Genomic DNA, 23,940 nt, shown 5'->3' with positions numbered 1-23,940 from the left:
TGATGAGTTTCCTTTGTTCATTCAACAAATATTTATTGAGTACGTACCGTAGATGTGCCAAGAGCCCTAGTGTTGGGGACATAACATTTTGGTGAATATCTGATAACTCAAAGAGGACAAGGGAGGATAAATCAGTCTTCTTTCCCTTCTTGCCTGTGTAGACAAACTCAGATCAGTTAGAAGCTAAAGCACAATGTCAGAAATGTGGCGGAGAAGGCAGGTTAGGAAAAAAGGGAAGACTCATTTGGTTCTTGTTGTGTCTGTTCCCTCAGATTGCTCCCCCACTGCCCATCAGAAGAGAAGCCAAAGTCCCACCCCCACCACCTCCAAAAACTCGGAAATCTGGCTTGCTTTCTTCTGAGCCTGGATCCCAATAAGGATCTTGTCCCCTCTCTCTCTGGAACTCCTGAACACCTTGAACACCTGATGCCTGAGAGGTGAAACTGTCCTCACTCCCTGGGGCCCCTTGCTGACCACCTTTCCTGATCCGGAGTCAGGTTCACCAGCTCCGAACTGGTTGGTCTTCGAAAGGCTTCTCTTTGATAGAAGCCTAAGGCCACGCCGCCTCTCCTCCATTCCACGTGGAACTCTAAAATTGGCCGTGTCCTGTGTGTCTCTCAAAAGAGAGATCTCCCTCACCACTATTAAACTCAGCCTCCAATGCAGAGCCACTGAGGCCTACAGAAGCCTGGATAAGTTCTTCTGTAGTGATGGCGGAGCACCCCAGGAACCTACTCTTTGGAAGGATTTCTTGCGTCGCTTCTGAAAAACTATGCTTGAGACTTCGTTTTCTCACGTGGGCACATCGTGTCCCAAGTGACATTGGAGGAGACCCACCTTAAGTACTTCAGTAGCCAAAATAATCCTATCTTTCTGATGGCTGCTGTGTCTCCTTTGAGGAAAAGAATGTCTTTGTAATGAAGATTGGCTACCTTCAAGTGTGGATAGTTATCATTGTTGAAAAAACATGGACTCCACTGTGAGGTCTGAGCTCCTGCACCACCAACCCCCCGTCCCCGCCATGTGTGGCACGGGAAAGCTGCCCCCACCCCCTCCCAGGAGCCCCTCATGCTCCCGACTAACGGCCCTCAGCACAAGGCAGTAACTCCTTCCCGCTACAGACTCACTTGAAGCTCTTTCTTTTGCACAGTTTCTTGTCCTGTTATCTCCTTTGAGCTCAAATCACGGGACAGAAGGGCCTTAGAAGCCCCAGGTTCAACAGCTTCCCTTCCAGATCCCATTTGGATGGCTCAGCAGCCCCTCTCTGCAACCTGATTTTACCCTGGAGAATACAGTGCAATATCTCCCTTTGATTATTTATTCCTCGTGATTGTGGAATTAATTCGATTACATGTCTATGGTACTAATGTCAGTGCTCCTTTCCGAAGAAGAAAATGGGGTGATTTCGATGGTCAAACATTCCATACACACACATCAACAACCACACAAGGCTAAAGGCGTTTTGAGCTAGAAGGGCCTTCAAGGTCATACAGACAACCCCCTCGTGTTGTCGAAAAGGAAATTGAGGCTCAACACAGAAAGTCTGACTACACATGCTCACTAATACCCCAGCTTGCTAATTGAGGCTCTCTCCCCAGATAGCGCCTGGATCGAGAAGACGGCCCTGACAAACTCCATGATGATAGCTATCCCTAGTTGGAACAACAGTGGAAATGTCCCAGATGTTTCTATCCTACTTGGGTGTTGATGACAAAGTGGAAAACTTGTGGTGGATCCCCGAGGTCAGCCTATAGGGAAACTCACCAGACCCCTCCCACAACCAGGCCCCATCCCCTTCCCCGCCGCGGTAGAGAGAGGAGTGAGAGATTTCACCTCCGGATTTGCTTGCCTGCCTCTTTGTGGGCCTGTTTCCACGCCACCCCTCTGAGGAGAGACATACCAATTCTTCACAGAGTCAGGAACGTATAAACCTTCTGCGACATGGCCAGCGTCACTCAGGCAGTTAGTATACGTGCGCATTTAAAAGAGGTGAGGGAAAGGTCGTGCTTCACCCCTACTCAGGAGAGCCTATACGGGGGTCAAATAGAACCTGGGCTTTGGAAGGAAACCATCTCATTTCAGACCATCCCAACTATGTCGTCCATTAACTTGGAGACTCCCTCAAATTGAAATCCTCTGAGCCTTCATTTCTTTTATCTGTCGAAACAGGGATAACACCACACAGGTGAGGTTCCCGTGAGGTCGACCCTGTGACGCAGTAGGTGCGACATGGCCCTTTCTTGTCTCTCCTGGCCCCGAGTAAGATCTGGAATTCGCCACCAGCGAACAGCACGTATATTTTTCCCCCCCAACGTAATTGGGAACGTGAGTGCCAATTAGCTGTGCGCATACGGCCCCTTTTGCAAAGATGGCACCTTTTGGAGTAATTATTTATGACTCAAGAAGAAGCAGTAATAAGAACCGGGAAGGATATTAGTGGAAAGAACGCAGGAGAACAAAGAGAAGGAATGGAAAGGTTATACTGGGCTTCTGTGGAGCCCAGAGCAGCTTCTGAGATGTTGCCTCGCAGACTGGCTAGTGGGGACCTGTAGGCCTCACACACCGTATTTTTCAAGCTGCGTTTAAAAGAGAAAGATGTAAACTGGGTCACAAAAAAATGCCAAGCCTCAAGCAGGTCCCTTCAGAGTAGCGCAAGCGAGTTCTGCGGTGTGGTTTTTGATGAGAGGCTGGGGAAATCTGACACACCAGTGCCCTTTTTTAATACAGTCTGTCTTTCCATATGATTCCCCTTCCACATTAATGGAAATACTGGGTCTCTGCTGCCTGAATAGAAAGGATTCTAGGTAATGAAGTGAATCACAGATTACAGGGAACATTGGAAGTTTTATCTCCTTTGGGAAACCATTGGGTCAGAAAAAGTCACGTTGGACAAAAGATCATAAATAATACCTGTCCTACAAAAGAAATGCCGTACGATTACCTTACATACAGGAGAGATGAGGGCCTGGGAATAAAAGGGGGAAGAGCTGGCCTTTATTTTCCTTGATAAGAACCCTGCAGTATTGAACAACATTGGAAGTAGCCCCCTTCCCCCCCAACCGTCACAACCTTTGTGGATATTAGTTTATGGGGGTTTTTTCAATCCCTTCTTTTCTCTCGGTTCCGGTGACTTGTCTTCCTTTGAATTTGTTTTTCTCTTTCAAGAATTGAAAACTATTATTCGACATTTATTAATCTTTCACTGAATGCCCGACGCCATACGAAACCCTCGGGCAGTGGCAATTCGCTGTGTTCAATGGGGACAGCCTGGTATACAGACTGTGTCGTACCGTGGGGTTGGCAAGACGGTGGGATTAGAGGAAAGCGAAACCTTAAATAAGGCTGCTGGGTCACGGGCCCCTCCCTCCTCCGCCTTCACACCTGGATTCCAGAATTGGTGTCATTTTTTCCCATCAGGGAGACCCATGAAAAATGCCACCACCCCGCACATCCCTGAGACAAGTGAGATAAAGCAGGATCCGAGGTAGCAGTCTACCTTTGTTAACGTTTTCCAAGCTTCGGGAACCTTCCCCTTCCCCCGGCGCCCAGATTATGGGGTGACTTCTTCCTTTAAAATTGAGACATGACTTAACGAACGTATGGTCACCTACCCAGACCTCAGGGGTACAGATGGACGAAACTTTACATGGGTGTATACCGTGTCACCACCTCTCAGATCCAGACCCAGACCACATCCAGCACCCCAGAATGTCCCCTCGTGTCCGTGCTGTCCTGCAAAAGGCATCTGGAAGGCCTTTGACATTTGTCCCTTACTTCCTCTCGCTTCTCGGATATAATGAAAAAAGCGGGGAAACTGCCCCCCATCAACACAAAACAGGACAGAAAAAACCATGTATCTTTTGACAAGTCAATTTGTAGTCAGTTCCTGGGCCCCAATTTCTTCATGTAAAACAAAGATACTTATTTGAGGCTGCGTGATTTTTAGAATCCTTTTGGCTCTAGCTTTCTTTGATTCTAAGTGAACGAGAAAGAGAGAGAACCTAAAGGAAACGACGTTTCTGTACAACAGCTTTTAGGTCCGTGCACCATTGACCAAGTGGGATTTTAAAATTTGTTGGAAAAGGTAAGTTCCTCTTGGGGTGGGTTGAGAGTGGAACCACCAGTTTTAATCTACAAAAGGACAAAGATAGTTTTCCTTTTAAGTTGATGATTTCAGGCTGATTCTTACAGTCCAGCCAAAGCCGGTCTCCCACACATGCTGCCTAAACTCCTCTATTAGTCCAGTTTTGTGAGTTGTTCATGCAAACTTTGTCAAAGGCTCTGTTGCCAGGATTTTATAAACTAGTTGGTTTTCAAACATGGCCCGTTAGGGAGATGTGCATTGAAGTAGCAAAATTTTGTTCAGATTTGCTGTTATTTATTTTTTAAATTAAAAATGGAAATGTATTTTGAAGTTTATTGTGTTTAGTTTGTTATTGCCTTTATGTTAAAGAAACAATCATTCCCGGGCTTTTCTTTATTGACACCTCCTTCGCGACACATCATACCCAGTCCCTCTGGGCGCCTTTCCTTACGAGTCCTGTTTAGACTCGTGCTGTGGGGTCATGGAGTCGTCTTTGCCTGGAAGCAATAAAAACTGCAGACCATTTGGTTCTCCCCCCTCCATCCATCCCTTTGCCATCAGAGCTGATGGCTTCTGACAACAATTCGTTTATAAGATGGGTTCTGTTTCTCCATTCATTGGCTTGCAGAGTTGAAGGGAAGTAAAAGGAGTAGCTAATATCTTACTTGGGAAGGATAGGACCCAATTCTGAAACTGGATTGAACGTTAGTATCACCTAAGAAGAGGCTGTACCTCAGAGCAATTAAATCAATTTCCAAGAGAGGGGAGTATGACCCAGGCGCCATATTCCTTTAAAATCTCCCCCTGCTGGGGCGCCTGGGGAGCTCAGTAGGTTAAGCCTCAGACTCCTGATTTCAGCTCAGGTCATGATCTCCTGGTTTGTGAGTTCGAGGCCCTCACTGGGCTCTGTGCTGAGAGCACAGCACCTGCTTGGGATTCTCTGTCTCCCTCTTTCCTCCTCCCCTGCTTGTGCTCTGTCTCCCTCTCAAAATAACTAAACTTTAAAAAATAAATCAATAAAATCTCCCCCATGTTATTCCAGCATTAGGTCAAGGCTGAACACCACTAACGTAGCGAAAACAACAACTTGAAAAAAAATCGGTGTCCAAAATGGATGTTCATTGCTTCGACTCCCTGATGGTGGTGGGTCACGTTGGAGAGAGGGGGGCAACCACACTTCAGTTAGAATAGCCACCCTGTTTTAAGTCCTGGGCTTATGCCTAAGATTTTTTTTTTCTTTTAAGAAAATGTCTCAGAACTTTTAACCATTTGCCATCTAGTGCATTTTAGAGCAATAATGCTCTACTGTGTACGTAAGCAGCCATGGCATGTTCGATATGCAAATGGTTTGGGCCCCCCGAGACTGAATCACCAAGCCTGGGAAATCTTTTTGGGTGTAGGGTCTCCAGAGAGAAATACTGCTTTAAGGGCACCTGGGTGGCTCCATCAGATGTCTGACTCTTCGTTCCAGCACAGGTCATGATCGCGTGGTTTGTGGGATCGAGCCCCTGCATCGGACTCTGTGCTGACAGCATGGAGAATGTTTGGGATTCACTCTCTCTCACTCTCTCCCTCTCTCTCTGCCCCTCCCTGCTCCCAGGCTTGCTCTCTCTCTCTCTCTCAAAACAAACAAAAAAATCTTTAGAGCATTGTCCACTGTCAAAATTTATAGGGGTGCCTGGGTGGCTCAGTGGTTGAGCATCCAACTTGAGCTCATGGAGGCCACTGCGGTTTGTGAGTTCGAGCCCCAGGTCGGGCTTTGTGCTGACAGCTCAGAGCCTGGAGCCTGTTTTGAATTCTGTGTCTCCCTTTCTCTCTGGCCCTCCCCTGCTCACACTCTGTCTCTCTCTCTCGAAGATAAACCCTTTTAAAAAATTATAAATGCTCTTGTCTCATGCAGTGATTGCTGGCTTTTTCCCAGTTATTGTCGGAAGACTAAACCCTTGGCGAAAATGGCTAATCTTCAAGCTGCTCCTTTTGGTAAACACTTAAAGCCCTATCTATTTGAGAACGTCTCTCGTCAAAGAGAGCGTTTGGTATGGTTCCCCACTCTTCATTTGGGAAGGCTTCTTTTGGAAGCAGCATTGATGAGGTCGTGGGTTGTTCAGATCCAGGAAGATGTTTAAAATGTTCATAAAGAGGTCATCTTTGCTCTCCTCGTCCCTAGGCATTGGGCCATTTGAGAACCAAATACCCAACATGTTCAGGGGAGTCACAAGCCACCGAGCTCATGAGCATCTCTGTAACCCATTCAGGGAAGCCCACAGCTGCCCGCAAAGAAATTGCCCAAAGACAAGCCTTGGCAAAGAAAAGCCGAGACTCCAAACAGGACGTGAAAACGAAGGGGCAGGGCGCCTGGGTGGCGCAGTCGGTGAAGTGTGTGGCTCTTAATTTCGCCTCGGGTCGTGATTTCCAGGCTCCTAGCTGACAGGGCGGAGCCTGCTTAAGACACTCTTTCTCCTTCCGGCTGCCCCTCCCCCTCCCCCAAAGTGACCGCGTTGCCCTGTTTTGTTTTTTTTTTTTTTTTCCCAGCGTGTTAACTAAAGATTGCAAATGGTATTGCTTTTATTAACAAAAATAATGATTTTACTGTTAACAAAAATAATAATGTAACAAAAATAGCGATGAAAAAAAATGACTGTGTGCCGGTCACTGAGTGATTGGCAGACGGAAGCTTCTCATCCTGCCTTGTATGTATCGGTGAGTCAAATGATGCAGTTTTGCCTTTTGTGCGGTAAAGTAGGTTGTGGACCCACATCTCTGCCTAATTTTATTAAAGTGGGAGGAAGGAGGTTCTCTGATCCAGATTTAGAGATTCCTCACATGGAGATATTTGGGCAATCTGGCATTGGGCAGATCTGTATCAAAAAGGGAGGGTTTTAGGGGCCCCTGGGTGGCTCAGTCGGTGGAGCCTCTGACTTTGGCTCAGGTCGTGATCTCGCAGTGAGCTCGAGCCCCATGTCAGGCTCTGTGCTGACAGCTCAGAGCCTGGAGCGTGCTCCAGATTCTGTGTCTCCCTCTCTCTCTGCCTCTCCCCTGCTCGTGCTCTGTCTCTCTCTAAAGTAAATAAACAAAAAAAATATTTTTTTTTAAAAGAAGGGAGGGTTTTCTCCCCCATGGACTGTTTCTGACTCCAGTTCAAATTCCTTAACACAGGCCCTTTTTTGAGGTGGGGGGGGGGGGGCAGGGAGAGGAGGGGAAAGGCACCTTGATTGAAAGAAGGAAAGGACCTTGATCGTGGCCATGTGAATGTGGGCACAGTTTGCTGCTGTGCCACCAGGTGGTTTATCGGAAATTTAAGGTTTTCAAATGGTCTCATAATCACTTGGAAGTTACGAGGATAATTGAGAACTGGTATCAATGTCTGGGGCTCCTGGAAAACTGGTCCCCAGTAAACTAAACAGATACATGAGCCCCAGGATCCTGCTTCAGCTCCAATTAACAAAATAACCAATTAACAAAAGAGGTGCTAGCTCTCAAGTCCAATGCCATCAGCTGCTCATCGTGGTGCAATACGGGAGCCCTGCCCGTGTAACCCCGACAGAACTGAGTGAACCCCTTAAACCCTGGTTTCCTCCCTTTCGAGGGAAGATGCTATACTCCGTAGCATTTCTCACGAGCGATCCCCAAAAGATAACGACAGGTGAACACGATTATTTTTAGGCCTGGGTCCCAAGCCTGGGCCTGCACCACTCGCTGTGGTGAACACATGGAGGCCACGTGCAGCCAGAAGGAGCCCGGGACTAGGAGCCCAGCAGGGCCTCCTTTCTCTCTAAGCCTCTCTCCAGTTCCACTTGACTTTCAAAGGGATTGGAGACAGCCGGGAAAGGGAGCTGCTTCCCACGTGGGAGGAAGCCTTGGTTGGGGCCTCACTTCCACAGAGTATGGTCAACAATAAAGCTACAATACCAGAGAAGATTGTTGCCGAGTCGGATGTGGGGGCCCGGACCCATAGGTGACTGCTCTTGGGGCAGGGTGGTGTCGGAGGAGAGCCATGGGCTTTCTTTAGTCAACAGTAATGTCGACTTGGTGTTACCTCGCGTCTCCTCTGCCCCAGACTCAGAGTTCTCCCCTTTATGGGCCTACAGGGTCCCTCCCCCACCAGAGTTCTGCACTAGACGTAACATTTATGCCACTTTATTCATAACACAGCACTTCCTGGTGAAATATGCAAACTTAGCCTAAGCGTATCTAAAATTCACACAATTGATAGACGTTAAAACGGGTCACAAATTGCAATGTCAGAATTATACTTGTGTTGACAATCCTTTTGGCTCAGTGGGTTTAAATCTTCTTCTGCCCAGTTTCCTCTTCAGTCAGACTTTCCTGAAAAATATGTGAGCAACCAATATACCGAGGTTGATTTTACTAGCTGAATTCCATTATGCTTTTGACATTTTAATTTCTAAAATACTGATATACAAAGAAGAGGCCCGTTTATTTATTTAAAAAAAATTATTTTTAATGTTTGTTTATTTTTCAGAGAGAGAGAGAGATGGAGACAGAGTGTGAGCCAAGGAGGGTCAGAGAGAGAGGGAGATACAGAATCTGAAGGAGGCTCCAGGCTCCGGGCTGTCAGCACGGAGCCCGACGGGGGGCTTGAACCCACAAACCGCGAGATCATGACCTGAGCCAAAGTTGGACGCTTAACTGACTGAGCCACCCTGGCGCCCCGAGACCCATTTATTTTTGTGCACTAGAGAGATAACAGATCGTGTGTTTTTAAGTTTTTTAATAAACCTAAAATCTACATTAATAGTTGAAGGATAGGTTGTGAAAAGGATGAAAGAAAGATCTGATCTCTGTTTGTTATGAACCTAGCTTTTGTCTCAATTCCTTCTAACGTCGTGCTTGGGGAATATCACTGCTTACTATTTTGTGTGGTAGGTTGGAGTAGAAAAAGCAAATAAAGATGTCTGTCTGCATTTTTTTTCTTTGAACTGTGGGTGTGGAAGTTGAGGTCAATGGAGAAAAAGAAAACTATAGCTTATCTTCATATATGATTTATTCAGGCTTTCCCTGCTCCTGGGCATAACTGGTAACTAATTGGAATGCCCCTAAGTGCTGCAGATACGCGGACTGCGGAGCTCAGAGATCACCAACAGTGAGTTCAAGGTTCAATTTCTATATTCAGTTCTCTGTATACTTGTGTTTGGTTATGAAAAACCTGTATTAAGTTAGTAGATTCCCATTTTTGGTGGGAATGTGGAGGTGGTTATAATCCAGTCAGAAAACTAGAAATCAAGGGTGCCGGGGTGATTCAGTCAGTTGAGCGTTCGACTCTTGATTTCGGCTCGGGTCATGATTCCAGGGTCTGGGATCGAGCCCTGAGTCAGGCTCTGTGCTCACTGTGGAGCCTGCTTAAGATTTTCACTCTCTTTCTCCCTCTGCCCCCTCCTGGACTCATGCTTGCTCTCGCTCGCTCGCTCTCGAAAGTAAACACACACACACACACACACACACACACACACACACACACAAAACCAATCGGAAATCAAATATGTGGTTCTGAATTATAAATTTACTAGTTTGGAATTTTTTTTATTCCAAAGGGAAAAAAATTAACTAGAGCACCATTTTTGATTTCCTCATTTTTCCAGAGCAAAACTATGTCATACCAAGAACATTGGTGAAGAATTAAGGAATCTGGTGGAGAGGTGTGGATTGGCCTAGATTAGAATAGTCTGGGGAAGGGGGGCTGATGAATAGTACTTGAAGAACCGACATATAACAGTGGGAAGAAATTTGTCAGTCATCCCAAAGGCCAGAACCAAGATGAGATCAAGGTTACAGAGAGATTTCAGTGTAAGGGGTAAAAAAAGGTTCTGGCCGTTGGTACTGAAAGATGGCGTCACAAAATGGTGAGACCCTATCCCGGGAGGAATTCATGCAGTCGGGAAGGTAGGCCCTATGGAGGCTGAGAGCTGGTTGTCCTGTGTGGACAGCCTGAGAGGCGGTACCAAGGAGTCGTTCACCTCTAAGGCCCCATGTCATCACCACTGTAACTCACCAGAACTCCTCGCAGGTCCTTGAGGGGAGAACGGGGCTGGTGGATGGTGCATTCGAAGCGCGGACGTTCTGCGGGTTGATCAACCTCTTTGGCTATCTGAGGAAAAAGAAGGAGATTCTTGCTGATGGAGATAAAGAAGTGGAATGGTGTCTCCCACTTCTACCAAAGATCGTGCGTGGAAAGTGAGGCCAAGGGGATTATCTAAGAAGATAGATCCTCCATCAGGCATTTGAATGGATGGGTTGGGGGGGGGGGGTGGTTCCGGAGGTAATGGAGGTAATGAGGAGAGAATATTTTCTCCTGAGAGATGATGATAATGAAGTACTTCGAACCTCCTGAGGGGATGGTATACAAAAAGTCTAGGAGCTTCGAGATGTGAATAGGGTGATTTTTAGTTTCTAGTTTTAACTAAATATGTCACAGTTAAATAAGATTTACTTCACATACAATCTGTGGAGAGGAGACTTCAGATTGCACTGTTGTAAGTGTCCCAGCCCCGAATTGCTCATCCCTTAGGCCTGTTTCCCGTTAATTTAAGAAACAATATCTGGGGCACCTGCGTGGTTTAACTGGCACTGGTTAGGCATCTTGCTCTTGATTTCAGCTCCGGTCATGATGTTGAGGCTTCTGAGTCTGAGCCCCACCTTGGGCTCCATGCTGACAGTGTGGAGCCTGCTTGGGATTCTCTCTCTCTCTCTCTCTCTCTCTCTGTGCCCTTCCCCCATTCTCTCTTTCTCTCCCCACCCCCCTCAAAATAAATACATAAACTTAAAAGACAAAAATAGAGGGGCACCTGGGTGGCTCAGTCGGTTAAGCGTCCGACTTCGGCTCAGGTCCTGATCTCACGGCCTGTGATTTGGAGCCCCCATCAGGCTCTGTGCTGACCGCTCGGAGCCTGGAGCCCGCTTCGGATTCTGTGTCTCCCTCTCTCTCTGCCCCTCCCCCACTTGTGCTCTTTCTCTCTATCTCAAAAATAAATACAACATTAAGAAAATAAATAAATAAAATGTCTGTGTCTTCTACACATTAAAAAAAGAAATAAAAATAAAAGAAATAATAGCGACTCTTTTTTTATTAGCCCACTTTCCTTTTGGGGCTTAGTCAACTAACATCTAAGGCCTCTCTCATGTGACCATGACCCCAGGAAGTCTCATTTCATAGATAAAAAACCAAGTGCCCTATGTTAGTGCTGGTACTGACATCTAATTTACATGAAATCAAATCCAGCATATTCTCCAGTATATATCTTGTGTCCCCGAGCTTGCTAACCGCTCCCCTCTATCCAGCAGCCTCCAAGTTCTTTGCTTAAGTGCCCATTTCAGTAAAAAGAAATGATAGGGCATGCACGCTTGGTGAGGATACTGATTTGCAAGTTACAAAGATGTACCACTGGGGCCCCTGGGCGGCTCAGTTGCTTTAGCGTCCGACTTCGGCTCAGGTCATGATTTCACGGTTCGAGGGTTCGAGCCCCCGCGTCGGGCTCTGTGCTGACAACTCAGAGCCTGGAGCCTGCTTCCGATTCTGGGTCTCCCTCTCTCTCTGACCCTCCCCCTGTTCATGCTCTGTCTCTCTCTGTCTCAAAAATAAATAAACATTAAAAAAAATTTTTTTTAAACGTACCACTGACCTCGTATCATAGATACTTTTAAAAGATGACATTTTGTTTTATTTATTTTTTTAAAGATGACATTTTAAAAAAAGCAGAGGTTCTAAGATTTTCTTTCCAAATCCCAAGGAATCCTTGCTCTAGAGACCTTGGACCCGTCGCATTGTTTTGAATTCCTTTGGCCATTCTGGACACTCTGAACACGGCACGCTCCTTCACAGGTGTTGCCGTGTTCTCTTGGAGTCGTTTCGCCTCTCTGTTTCCTTGGTCCCTGTCTGAACTGCGAGCGGGAATGGGCCTGGCAGTTTGCAGTGCCTCATCTCCCCGGGGGCGCCTAGGGCAGGTGGAGCCCAGGCTAGCCCTGTGGGGGCACATGTCTCAGTTTTGAAGATGAAAGCGACTTACCTCTTGGAAAGCATCAATCAGATTCTCAGTGCTTCTCTTCCCCCCAGGGCGCAGGCCGTAGGACCAGTGTTGGCTGGAGCAGCCAACCACGCATAAGGTCAGCAGAAGAAATCCGGCGACAAGTTTTGGAATCGCCTCCATTCTGAGGAACACGACGCAACAGTCAGAGGAGCCCCAGACTGGGTTGGGCAAGAAGTAAAGACCTCTTTGGTGAGCAGTCTGATGTTTGTATGCTAATCCCACGGAAGATAGAAATAGCTGTCGTTTTCACCCAAGGACACTGACAAACACACCCGCCCCCCCCCCCCCCCCTTGCTTGCCTTCAGGATTTCCTAGCCACCTGCGATAAAGGCAGGACTTTGAACTTACATGCTCCGCACTTTTCAGTACAAAGCTAGTCTCTTTTTATTTTTAGTATTTATTTGGTTATCCAAACCCCCTGATTCCTTCCCTTATCAAGTACACCTTTTTGCTTTAAGATTCCCTGCCCCTGCTCAACTGATTAGTTTCCAGCTAACTGTATCAGTTCCTGAGATAAAGAGAACTGGACCATCTGCTTGGAAAGGTAGATTCTGCTAGGAATCTCTGGCTAATATAAAGTTGTATGACATTCAGTGGTTACGCTGTGGCACTAATTACATTTTGCTGAGTATCCTCCACACTGAAGTGTGGGCTGGACCATCTGTGAGCGCGGGAGAGAGCTCAACACCTTTCAAAGCACCGAGTCCCAGACCAGATGCCTCCGTGGCCAAGGCGGGCTCGAATTAGCTAATGACATGACGAATTCTCACAAAGCCTTCACGTTAATGTACATCTGATGGGAAAAAGGCTGAAGACGAAATCGAATACGGGTCCATGAGTTGTTATTAATTCCCCAAAGGCTGCATCGCTGTGGCCAGGGGTGACAAGGACCATGAAGGTCAAGTCTTCTTTGGATGCTATGCACCTGGACTTTGCCCGTTGGGTACAAAATGCCCTATAGAGAGACAAAAGTGTGCAGTCTAAAACACATGCTAGAAATACAAAGCATCTTACCTGTTTGAGGACCAAGAGCCAAAAGAATCCCGAGCTTCTCTTCGAGTTAGTGGAGTTCTGTGATTTTTCATTGTCTTAGCTTCCTTTTTATATGAAACTTTTCCAGGACTGAAATCTTTCCTGCTGGCAAATTATACCGCACAGGGACTATGGGTTTTGTTTTTTTTTTAATAGTGATTTGTGTTTTAATCCTCACAGAAGGCCCTTTAATAGTGTAGGTAATTGGAACACCCACTGGCGTGTCTGTTAAATGTACTTAAATCTTGGCCATTAAAACCTCAGCCAGGACTTTTGTACTGAGGCCACAATTCGCAGATTAAAATCAAGCCAGGTTGGATTCTCTTGAGGAAACAGACCTATCCAGAGTCCCAGGAAAACAGCTGCTGTACCTTAAGTGATGTTAAAGGCTCACATAAAAGCTTTCACAAAGGAAGCCACGTAATCGTTTTAGAAAGGAGTTCAGTCAGGATGCCTGGGAGCTGGTCTCCGCTCTTTGGTTCTTCATTTGTAAGAGGAGCTGATTTATAAATAATAAGAAGGGATTATTGGCACCCTACCTATACCCACATACGATCCTGAAGAAGACAACGGGGGTTTGAAAATTTCCCAGTCTCCTACCCACCAGGTTCCTTCCTTGACTTATCTTGAAAGCCTGCTGATAGCATCAGAAAGTTGAGAAACACTGTCGTTAGAATATACGAAGCCTAAAACCACCTAGAACCTACTTGGGTCCACAGTGTGACTCATTTTAGTAGATACTGAGTTCAAATAGGCAAGTCACTGTGCTGAAGGCAGTGGGAACACAAAGGTGAGACACATACGTAAACATACATGCGTAAACATACATGCGTAAGACCAGCCTCCCCTCTGACAACAGTCCCAGCAGGTGGGTATCATTATCCAAACTTTACAGATAGGTGTTCCAAGCCAGGGGGGGAGGGGACCCTGGGGATGTTTTATTTACACAGTATAAGCATTTACAAAAGCAAAGAGCGAACCATTAGTCTTTATTACTTTTATTTGAATACATGATTGTCTTCCCCTAATTTACCCCTTGGGTTGTAACTCATAATGGTCAAGGATCCCATCTCGTCTAAACTTCTGTTAAATCCCTAGCATTAGTCAGCCTTTGATAACTTTGAATGAATGACTAAAAAGTAAGGGCCTTTAAACAAGGTTGGGCTTAACGCTTCCTCTATTTCTGCATCAAAGTTATGTTTTATCTGACATAGAATTAAACCTTCATATACAATTGTCTGTAAGGCCTATTACATTAGCTAAACAGTAAAATGGTTAAGAATAACTAGGTATTTGTTCGTTTTAGAGCCGGGATTGGCAGTCTTCTCCTCTGGTAGGATGCTAAACCAATCAGTCGTCGCCCAAGGGTAAATTAGGGGAAGACGATCATGTATTCATGATACTCTTCCAGAAGAATCACATTTGCAAGGATGTCAGTATAAAGAGCAGTGCTGTCCTGCCCAGAGAAACTCTTTACCCAGCCATTTCTGTGGAGGTTGTCAGAGTCTCATGATAGGCTAGAAAAGGAGATAAGCTTTTAAGTACAATTGCAAACAGTGAACAATCTCAAAAAAAAAAGAAAATGTGATTTAACTTATTTTCATTATTTCATTAGACACTGAGTAATTTAAGTGCCATTCTGACATGAGAGAGTAATCTCATCTCACTAAAATACAAAGGTAACGAGAGGCTCTTTTTCAACAAGAGCTCATTATGTTTGAACGGCACTTAAATTGCCCAGTTGACAATTTGCTAAAAAGTGTGCTTCTCACAGTGTTGCTCCAGCAGATGTGGTCTTGGGGCAGGACCAAGGAAACGGGAGTGAAGACTCCTGACCTTTAGGGTCACGTTAATCACTTAGCTTTGGTTAAGCATCAGTGGCTTTCTTGTACGTTATTTCTATCAGTCGGTATTTTTGGAAACAGGTTTTGAAATTTTTAGATGAACACAGTGGCATGGTCTATGAATTTACTCAATATGCGCGATGCCAAATCTGCATCTCCTTAGATCACATAGATCTGAAGGGCAAAGGCCAAATTTATTTTCTGCAGTACCAAGGAAGAGATTGAATATGCAATTAATGGAATTTTGATGTTTAGGGACACACTTTGAATCTTTTCTTTTCTCTCTCTTTTTTCTTTATTTTTGAAGGAGAAAGAGTGTGTGTGTGGGGGGGGGGGGGGGGTGGGGAGGCAGAGAGAGAGGGAGACACAGAATCTGAAGCAGGCTCCAGGCTCTGAGCTGTCAGCACAGAGCCCAACGTGGGGCTTGAACTCACAAACCGCAAGATCATGACCTGAGCTAGTCAGAGGCTTAACCAACTGAGCCACCCAGGCGCCCCTTGAATCTTTTCATAGTTCCAAGGATAGATCCATTTATCATGAAGCTTAATTTAGTAAAGTGGGTTTAAGTATTGGATTTCATAGTTGTCAGAAATTTTTTCTCAATTTAGAAACTTCTAGATCTTAAAGGATATGGCTTTAGGGGTGCCTGGGTAGCTTAGTCCGTTGAGTGTCCGACTTCAGCTCAGGTCATGATCTTGTGGTCCGTGAGTTCGAGTCCTGCGTCGGGCTCTGTGCTGACAGCTCAGAGCCTGGAGCCTGCTTCAGATTCTGTGTCTCCCTCTCTCTCTGACCCTCCCCTGTTCATTCTCTGTCTCAAAAATAAACGTTAAAAAGAAAAAAAAAAAAGTATATGGCTTTAGAGGGAAAATGGTTTCTCAACCTTAAAAGAAACACCTAAAAATTATTAAAATGCCACAGTAATGACTTAGCAATCTTGATGAGTGACAGACGCAAGCCTCTTTTTGCCCTAATGTAAGATCTCAGCAGGAAGGGTCCGTGGTGAACTCCTGCTGACATATTTAAAGGTTGTGAAAGGCTTTCAGAGAATTAATCCTTGCATAAGGTGCTTTATGCAGAAAATAACCTCTTTTCTTTGTAGAGGTGGACCTTTTTAATTTAAAGATAATACCTCCTTGGAAATTTAATAAAATTCTAGGGCTTTTCATTAAACATGATTTGAAGTTGACATGGCGGTAGATTTATAGTATAAACCACCCGTTCATAAAATGAGCAACTGGAGAAAATATTCCATGCCTTGATTTATGATAGTAAATCACTGTCATAAGAAAGTGAATTTACACTATTTCCTACTAAAATTTCTTTGAAACCGTAGTTGAATTAGATATGACAGCATAATACATATGGCTCTAAATAATTACAGGAGTACTGAATTTTATCAATATGCATAATCTGATTTAGATTTTCTAGTCCCCCACCCCCAATTGTATTTTTACCTGTGTACAGACAAGTTCCATCACTAGGTTTAATAGAAGTCGTACTCTTTTGAAACTCCTGCCTCAAAATTCTCTCTCCTACGAGTCAGGTGAGAATGTTTTGGGGACAATGTACTCAACCAACCTAGTAAGTCTAACTTGTAACGTTCATCAGCTAAAGAGTAACACAAATGAACCATTGGAAGTCATGTAATTGAACCTGTGTTGTTAGCATGGCAGATTTTAAAAAGAGGGTCATAAAAAAACCATGCTTAAAGGGGTAAATTTGCATGGCTGGCCCTTTCAGACTAATCCATTGTAAGCGTTGTGTTGGATTTCCTTCTCCACCCAGACCCTCGGGACTGGTCATCAACTTAATGCTGAAGAAACGTAAGTGAAGTATGGTCAAGAGTCGATTTTCAAAAGTACGACTAGAAACTCCTTTTCAACATTTCACATTGTTTATTAATGCAGTATACATTAGATCCAAAATCTGCAGTTTCTAAGCATACCATGTTTAGACCTTTCAGATTCTTCTGCATTTTTAGGTTTATGTCTACAGAGGTACCCTTAAGTGGATGAACAAACACATTCTATAATTATTGAAAATATAGTACAGAGTGAAATGATTTAAATATAATTTAGGCACATATTGATTATGAAAATAGATATCTCTCAATACAATACTTCTCTGTCTTGGTAAAAATAATAAAGCAAAGAAAATAATTCATTTCTGAAATTGCTTTCCCTCACCTGTAAAGGTGCGAGCTCTCACTACGCATATGTACCCTTTACCGTTAAGGAAAGCTTTGCATATGTATATATAGAAGAATAAGCTGCGTAAATATTGAACACGCGTCATTCTCCCAAAGGAGACAAAGTCGTTTTTACTGATTCATTGCTTCAAACTGATGAGTCTGTAGAATTCAGAACCTATTTGGACACAGCTTATATCCCTGCTCTTGGGGTAGACATAAGGACAACGGGTTATTGGTAAGGAAGTACAGGTCCTGTCTCTGCTATTGCAGAGAGAAGGACTCAAGAAAAGCAGGCTAGAATTTGAACTAAATCAGAAAGTAGAAGTAAAAGAACCACAGGTGCTGACTGATTGGTATTACATCTCGGACCAGTCCAACGCCTTTATTTTTGTTGAAGTTTTTTGGTGGCTATCATCAAATTGCCAATTTAAAATCCCTTCCCTTCCCCTTGTAGGGTTTTAATGGCATTATGTTGATTTCCAAAAGATGACAGTGGACTGGGATTTAATGCCTATTTCTAAGCTGGCCCTGTTGAAACTATTTGGCATTTGAATTAAATTACTACTGATAATGCACCTTGGTTTTTTGGTTCTGACACATACTTCCTATGCTTCTTGTGACTGTACAGGAGAAAACAAGGCTAGTAGTGTAAATTGATAAAATCGCCTGGTTTGGCGTTGAGTGGAACTTGCTTAGAATGAAATTCTAAGGATGCTCATTTAAAAGTTGTAGCGATAGGTAAATTCTTTGTCCATCTGGAGAGTTCCACCTTAACTTGAGCTGACATTGAGGTCTTTTCTTTCACTCAGTCTCAATCAGTAAGAACCGAGGATTTAATTTAGCTACTGTTTCGTTCTAAAAAATAAACGTTACAAGAACCTGAAAAGAGAGCCTTGGGGAATCTGATCTCACCATATTCATATGGCATGACAGGTATGTAGAGTAGGGGAGGCATCACTAAAGCTATTAATAAACCTGAACCTTTTCGAAATTTTCGTAAAGTTTAACAATTTAAATATCCATACTGTATCTAGAGATTCAATAAATATAATTGCATATGTTGTGCTTTTCATAAATTAAAATCCTCGAATACATTTCAAACCAAGATGGTATTTCCACATCATGCCTATTTAAAAGCAAATATAATAGATCCTATTTCTGGTCATAAAACCAGCCAAGTCCCCCTAACTCCGCTCAAAAGGCAGCAAGCTACTCTAGCTTCTCTACATCTATTAAATGAGTGCTTCTCGGTTAAAATCAGAATGTGGAAAAAAGTCACTTTTTTCCTTTATGCACCGTTGAGAACAAGCATAATCCTCTAAATGGGTTTTTGTTTGTTTTTTATTCCCTTACAGTGTTACTTCTTCTAGACAACTGAATGGGTGGAGAAAAAAAAAAGTGAGAAGGACAACATTTTTCATCTTGGGCATCTTCCTCCGGCCCTGGAATTCTCATCTGACACTCTGTGACATATGTAGTGGGGTCAGCATCTCTTCAAATATAGCTCCCTTCACGTTGGAACCTCTCAGGTTGGCTTCTTGAAGATCGCACCCAGACAGGTCGCAATTCTGCAAGACAAAAACAATATTCATGAAACTAAGATTCCTGGGGCACGTGAGGAAAACGTTCCAACATCATGAAACCCTGTTATTTCTGGAAGACTGCCGTGTTAGAAAAAAGTCAGATTTTCTTCTATATCTGGAGTTGTTTTCTCTAGGTGAGTGGTCAGGCTGACAGTCACAAATACTGACAAACAGAGGTTAAAGAGGAAGTGTGTCTCTTCTGTTCCCATATTTTAGAATCGGTCATTTAAAACCCAGAATGGACTCCAACGTAATAAATATTATCTATGCAAATTTACCACAATCCGAGGACAACAAAAGGCAGGGCAGGTAAGCACTATTAAAAAAAAACCCCAAAACCTGAGGGGCACCTGGGTGGTTCAGTCAGTTAAGCGGCCGACTTCAGCTTGGGTCATGATCTCACGGTTCGTGGGTTTGAACCCCGTGTTGGGCTCCGTGCTGACAGCTCAGTGCCTGGAACCTGCTTCAGATTCTGTGTCTCTCGCTCTCTCTGCCCCTCCCCTGCTCCTGCTCTGTCTCTCAAAAATAAATAGATGTTTAAAAATTTTAAAAAGAAAACAACTGAGAGAAAGAGATCTTACTTACTAATTACATTATAATAGATTTTTCCATTCCCCAACTCGAACATTTTTATAGCAGGGAACTGTTTTTTAAAACCCCGAATTATGTGCACAATTCAATGAGTTTTAACAAATGTATATACAATAGTGTAACTACCACCACAATTGGAAGCTGCTTTTAAATTTCTCTTGAGATCACAGAGTGGCAGATGAGACAGATAGTGGGTAAGTCCGTGGGGATGGTGGGTGACTGCACATAACCTTTTAGGACAGAATGTCACCAGCGGCCCTTCAAACAGTCAACCTGACTAGTCTGCATTCAGTTGCCATCAGGAAGACTTCTGGTGTTTACCTACACGGTAACTAAAACCAAGGGGAAAAAAAAAAAATGATCACTTTTGGTGACAGTACCAAAGAATAAAAAATTAAGGAACTGTGCTTATAATAGGCTTCTATTTTTGGCCTTGGGCAGGTTCTTTTTGCCTTTAAGTTTAATGGGGCCTGCCACTCTACTGCTAAGATCTGTCAAGAGAACAAAGCAGAAACATTAAGAGGGAAAAATCAATGACAAGCCAAATTTTGACCCACTCTTCTCTCCAATCCGATCTATGCCAGGTTTTCCCGGATAAGGCTGTGCTGTTCAATATGATGGCAACAGCCACTTGTGGCTACTTATATTTAAATGAATTAAAATTAAGTAAAATTTAAAAATCCGTTTCTCAGTTACACTGGCCATATTTCAAGTGCTCAACAGCCACAGCGCCTGGTGGCTACTGTCCCGAACAGATTTAGAACGTGTCCAGCATTGCAAAAAGTGCTATGGGGACAGCACCAAGAGACCTATCAACAGCCTTTGAGCCTGCCAGCTACATTTGTGAATCAAGACAACATATATAATTCTGATGAAAAAGACGCGCAAAGTTAAAAGCTCAAATCGGGATTCAAAAAGAACACGATTCCAATTTAGAATAGGCTCTCTCTTAACCTGATTTCAAACCTGGATATCTTTTACATTTCTCGAACAGTTAAAAAGGTAATCTGGGCCCATTTAATTCTGTCTGGACTTAAAACTGAGGAAAAACACAATAAATTCGATTAGTAAAGCAGTCATCAAACTCATCTGCTTGAAGGAGACCCAAGGAACAGAGGACAAATGAAATCGGCTTCGACCGACTGTCAGATGAATCTTTCAGTCTGAAACTGGGACCCATGGCCCGTGGACTGAATCCTGCTCTGGGAGGCACGTCTGCTGAAACAAGCAATCAACAGGAGAACACCGCTCTGGCTGTGCGGGCCTGCTCCCCGGCAGTTTTCATCAGCCAATGACTTTGTTGGCGACCTCCATACATTTTGCAGGACAGGCTCAGTACCTGTAGATTACCAAATGCTCTTCAGACATTGGTGACTCACCTCTAAATCCGTTCCTGCCAGAGTTGCGCCTCGGAGGTTACAGTTCTTCAACTTCGCGTTTTTTAAGGTAGCAACTCTCAGGTTAATTCCTGTCATTTGACTTCCTTCCATATCCACACCTTTCAGATTAGCACCTACAGTGAATGTATTTTGATAGCAGTTGAACTTCAAAATATTTATAGTCCTCTCCCTTCAAAAAACCGCAGGTTTAGTTTACTTAATGGAGGTGAATGACAGGCTCTTTAACTTTTGGAAAGGACTCCGTGAACCATAAATCTCAGTCTCTCAACCAACTTACACATATAAAGCGTTCATTGTTAACAATCTGTTTGCTTGTTCTATGAATTAAGAATGTTTTAGTCTATATTTTTGAGGGAAGAATTCAATTCGGTCTTAAGATAATTAGCACTTTTATAATATGCTTCCGTAAGTTTATGATAAGGAAGGTAAGTCCCCTGTATTCTAAACATACAAATAAATGAAGTGACCAGTTCACTGACACAACAGAGCAATAAGAAATTCATAAATAAAACAATCTAAAAATGACAGAAACTGCCTAGCTTTGTGCAAACTGAAATTCATTTTAGTCACTGTGAGCATATACTGTTTAATTTCAAAGTTCGAGATGTTGACATTTAATTCTCCAACTGAAGCCTTATTCAATAGTAGAGGCTGGATTTCCCCTAACTTCTTGCCTAGCACATGACTGAGACCAAATACGATGGCAGAAGAAATCTACCCCCCAGTAGTGGTCATGATTTTTCCGTAACAATTATTTTGTTGGGCTTTTTACTTTGTGATATGTTCTCACCTTAGAAAATGTAATTATAGATAGAATCTCACCTTCTAAATTGGCTTTAAGACCAGAAGGATCTTCAAAATTACACAGTTTCAGGGATGCCCCTTCTGCATTAGAACAGAGCATCTTGACTCCCTGGAGATTTGCACACTGGCAAGAAAAAGAGAAAAGTCCACGTTTTAACATTCAGAATTTTGTTTGGAAAAGAAAAAAAATGGGCTCAAACAATAAAAGAAAAAAACAGAGACGGGGAGGAAGCTCAATTCCATACACTCACAATCAATTATTTTCTGTTTACAATGAAGACTTTTCTAACTGGAATCAACCAAGAGCTGAGAACCACTTTGAAGAAACAGTTCTTTGGAAAGAACCATTTTCAAAGAAACAACAACCTAGTTAACAACAGCATGTCCATTTTACACAGATAATAGTTTAGATAAAAAAAAATTGGGGGGTTGGGGCACCTGGGTGGCTCAGCTGGTTGAGTGACTGACTTCGGCTCAGCTCATGATCTCCTGGTCTGGCCCATGGGTTTGAACTCCACCGTTGGGCTCTGTATTGACAGCTCAGAGCCTGGAGATGGCTTCACATTCTGTCTCCCTCTCTCTCTGTCCCTCCCCCGTTTACGCTCTGTCTCTCTCTTTCAAAAATAAATAAACATTAAAAAAATTTATTTAAAAAGTTGGGGGCTTAGAACTGTAACATCCCCATTTCTATGTTTATAAACAGTCCTGGGTAGGACACTATGAGAGCTAAGATGTATGGGTAAGGAACACATAATCTTATCAGGAGTAGGGATTTCTCTTCTTTCTTACCGCAGGAATCAATAAAATTCTTGATGTTCAATCATGCTATTACTACCTTCATTTCATAGGTCAGAATACTAAGGCCAGCAGTTAAAGGTATCATCTAGCTACAAAACCCTACAAATTGTTTGTCAGATCTTCATGTACCAATCACTGCTACACAACATTGTCAACCTTGAACGCCCAAATTATAGCACAAGATACAAAGAGTAAAAAACTAGAAAATATATGTTAGAATTTTAAATTACGTTAATTTACCTCTGAGGATTCAGTGCCATCAGATCTGAACTCCAACAATTAGCAGATAAGGCAGGAAGCCATAAAGTTGACATTAACATTAGGACTTCCCACACTGTGACCATCAAAGTAGATGATGAATGTAAAAGTGTCTTAAAAGTTGTAGGGCACGATATAAATGATAATTGTAGTTGTCATTATAACTACAACAGTGAAGAATCTAAAAATCCTAAGGCTGATCACGTTACCTTATTGCCACACCTAATAGGAAAAATCCCGTTTTATGAGTGCAATTCCATTCACCATACTGTCAATTCTGCTGAAAGGGAGATAAGCTGCAGATCATTTCAGATCACAGAAAGCTGACAAATGCACACACATTCCCACGTCTGCCTCTGCAGAGGTAGTACAGGTGCTACGGCACACAGGCAATACAGAAGCTCAGCCTGAGAGGTAAGAAAACGAGGATGCAGAAGGACCAAAATAACTAAAAGATGACAGTGTTTTAAATACACAGAAACATTAATAAGACAGGAAGCTGATAATATAAAAATAAATGTCTCTGGTTCTCCGTGCCGTGCACCCAGGTAAAACAGACTGTAGCTATTATCTAAGTTCCCAAGGCAACAACCCAGAGAAAGCACCCTGCAAGTAGGTAGGTGTGACTGTACAAACAGCCTGCGGGCAGGTGGCTTGGCTGACCCAACTACAAGCCCAAGGTGGCCCCAGACCGGCCCTCGACAGCACAGGGACCAAACCCCGCCCACAACAGGCAAATGGGGCCACTGCAGCTGACTGAAAGCTAAAGCAGCTCAGCCTCGATAGAAGGGCCCACGCAACACACATGGGAGACACCTATGCCTGAACTGCCTGGTTCTGGGGAAAGCAAGGGACATGGAACTACAGGGCACTACAGGACCTCTTCTTCATAAGGCCATTACTTTTAAGAGCAGGAGACATAGCTGACTTTCCTAATACGCAGAAACAGGCACAGAGAGTTACACAAAATGAGGAAACAGGAATATATCCCAAATGAAAGAGGAGGACAAAATCAAAGCAAAAGAACTAAATGAAATGGAGATAAGCTATATGCCTGATAGATAATTCAAAGTAATGGTCATAAAGATACTTACTGGATTTGAGAAGGGTGGAGGATCTCAGTGAGACCCTTAACAGATGGGAAATATAAAAAAGAACCAATCAGAGATGAAGAACTTAAGTGAAATTAAAACTACACTAGAGGGAATAGATAGTAGACTAGAGGAAGCAGAAGAACGGATCAGTGAGCTGGAGGACAGAATAATGGAAAGCACCCAAGATGAACAGCAAAAAGAAAAAACTCAGTGACATCA

The 23,940-nt window shown here is 43.6% G+C and overlaps 3 protein-coding genes across 6 annotated transcripts in view; 1 reads left to right on the top strand and 2 right to left on the bottom strand.

Annotated features, from left to right (window-relative positions):
• Positions 1-4,414, top strand: part of DOCK5 (dedicator of cytokinesis 5) — a 218,508-nt gene extending 214,094 nt beyond the window's left edge. For all 3 annotated transcript variants that reach the window (XM_027077373.2, XM_053216412.1, XM_053216411.1), the window contains one exon: positions 273-4,414. In XM_027077373.2, the coding sequence (XP_026933174.1) occupies positions 273-377 (105 nt within the window). In that variant the 3' untranslated portion in view covers positions 378-4,414. The remainder of the gene's footprint in view (positions 1-272) is intronic.
• A 3,791-nt stretch (positions 4,415-8,205) lies between these two features.
• Positions 8,206-12,643, bottom strand: GNRH1 (gonadotropin releasing hormone 1). Of its 2 annotated transcripts, none has more exons than XM_027077372.2 (4): positions 12,571-12,643; positions 12,106-12,247; positions 10,095-10,190; positions 8,206-8,410 (listed from the first exon to the last, which is right to left on the bottom strand). In XM_027077372.2, exons 2-4 carry the CDS (start codon positions 12,244-12,246, stop codon positions 8,369-8,371), a joined length of 279 nt encoding a protein of 92 aa, XP_026933173.1. In that variant the 5' UTR covers position 12,247; positions 12,571-12,643; the 3' UTR covers positions 8,206-8,368. The 2 variants fall into 2 exon arrangements, with proteins under 2 accessions (XP_026933173.1, XP_053072385.1); XM_053216410.1 differs by having other exon boundaries at positions 12,475-12,589.
• Positions 12,644-16,877: 4,234 nt separating this feature from the next.
• KCTD9 (potassium channel tetramerization domain containing 9) overlaps positions 16,878-23,940 on the bottom strand; it is a 37,710-nt gene continuing 30,647 nt past the window's right edge. Inside the window, exons 10-12 of the mRNA XM_027077371.2 lie at positions 21,590-21,695; positions 20,747-20,880; positions 16,878-18,761 (exon numbers count right to left, since the gene is read on the bottom strand). Coding sequence (XP_026933172.1) covers positions 18,645-18,761; positions 20,747-20,880; positions 21,590-21,695 — 357 coding nt within the window. The 3' untranslated portion in view covers positions 16,878-18,644. The remainder of the gene's footprint in view (positions 18,762-20,746; positions 20,881-21,589; positions 21,696-23,940) is intronic.

The sequence above is a fragment of the Acinonyx jubatus genome, chromosome B1 (assembly GCF_027475565.1).
Source record: "Acinonyx jubatus isolate Ajub_Pintada_27869175 chromosome B1, VMU_Ajub_asm_v1.0, whole genome shotgun sequence".
Lineage (NCBI taxonomy): Eukaryota > Metazoa > Chordata > Mammalia > Carnivora > Felidae > Acinonyx > Acinonyx jubatus.
The sequence above is the reverse complement of the archived record's forward strand: the minus strand, read 5'-3'. Positions and strand labels throughout refer to the sequence as shown.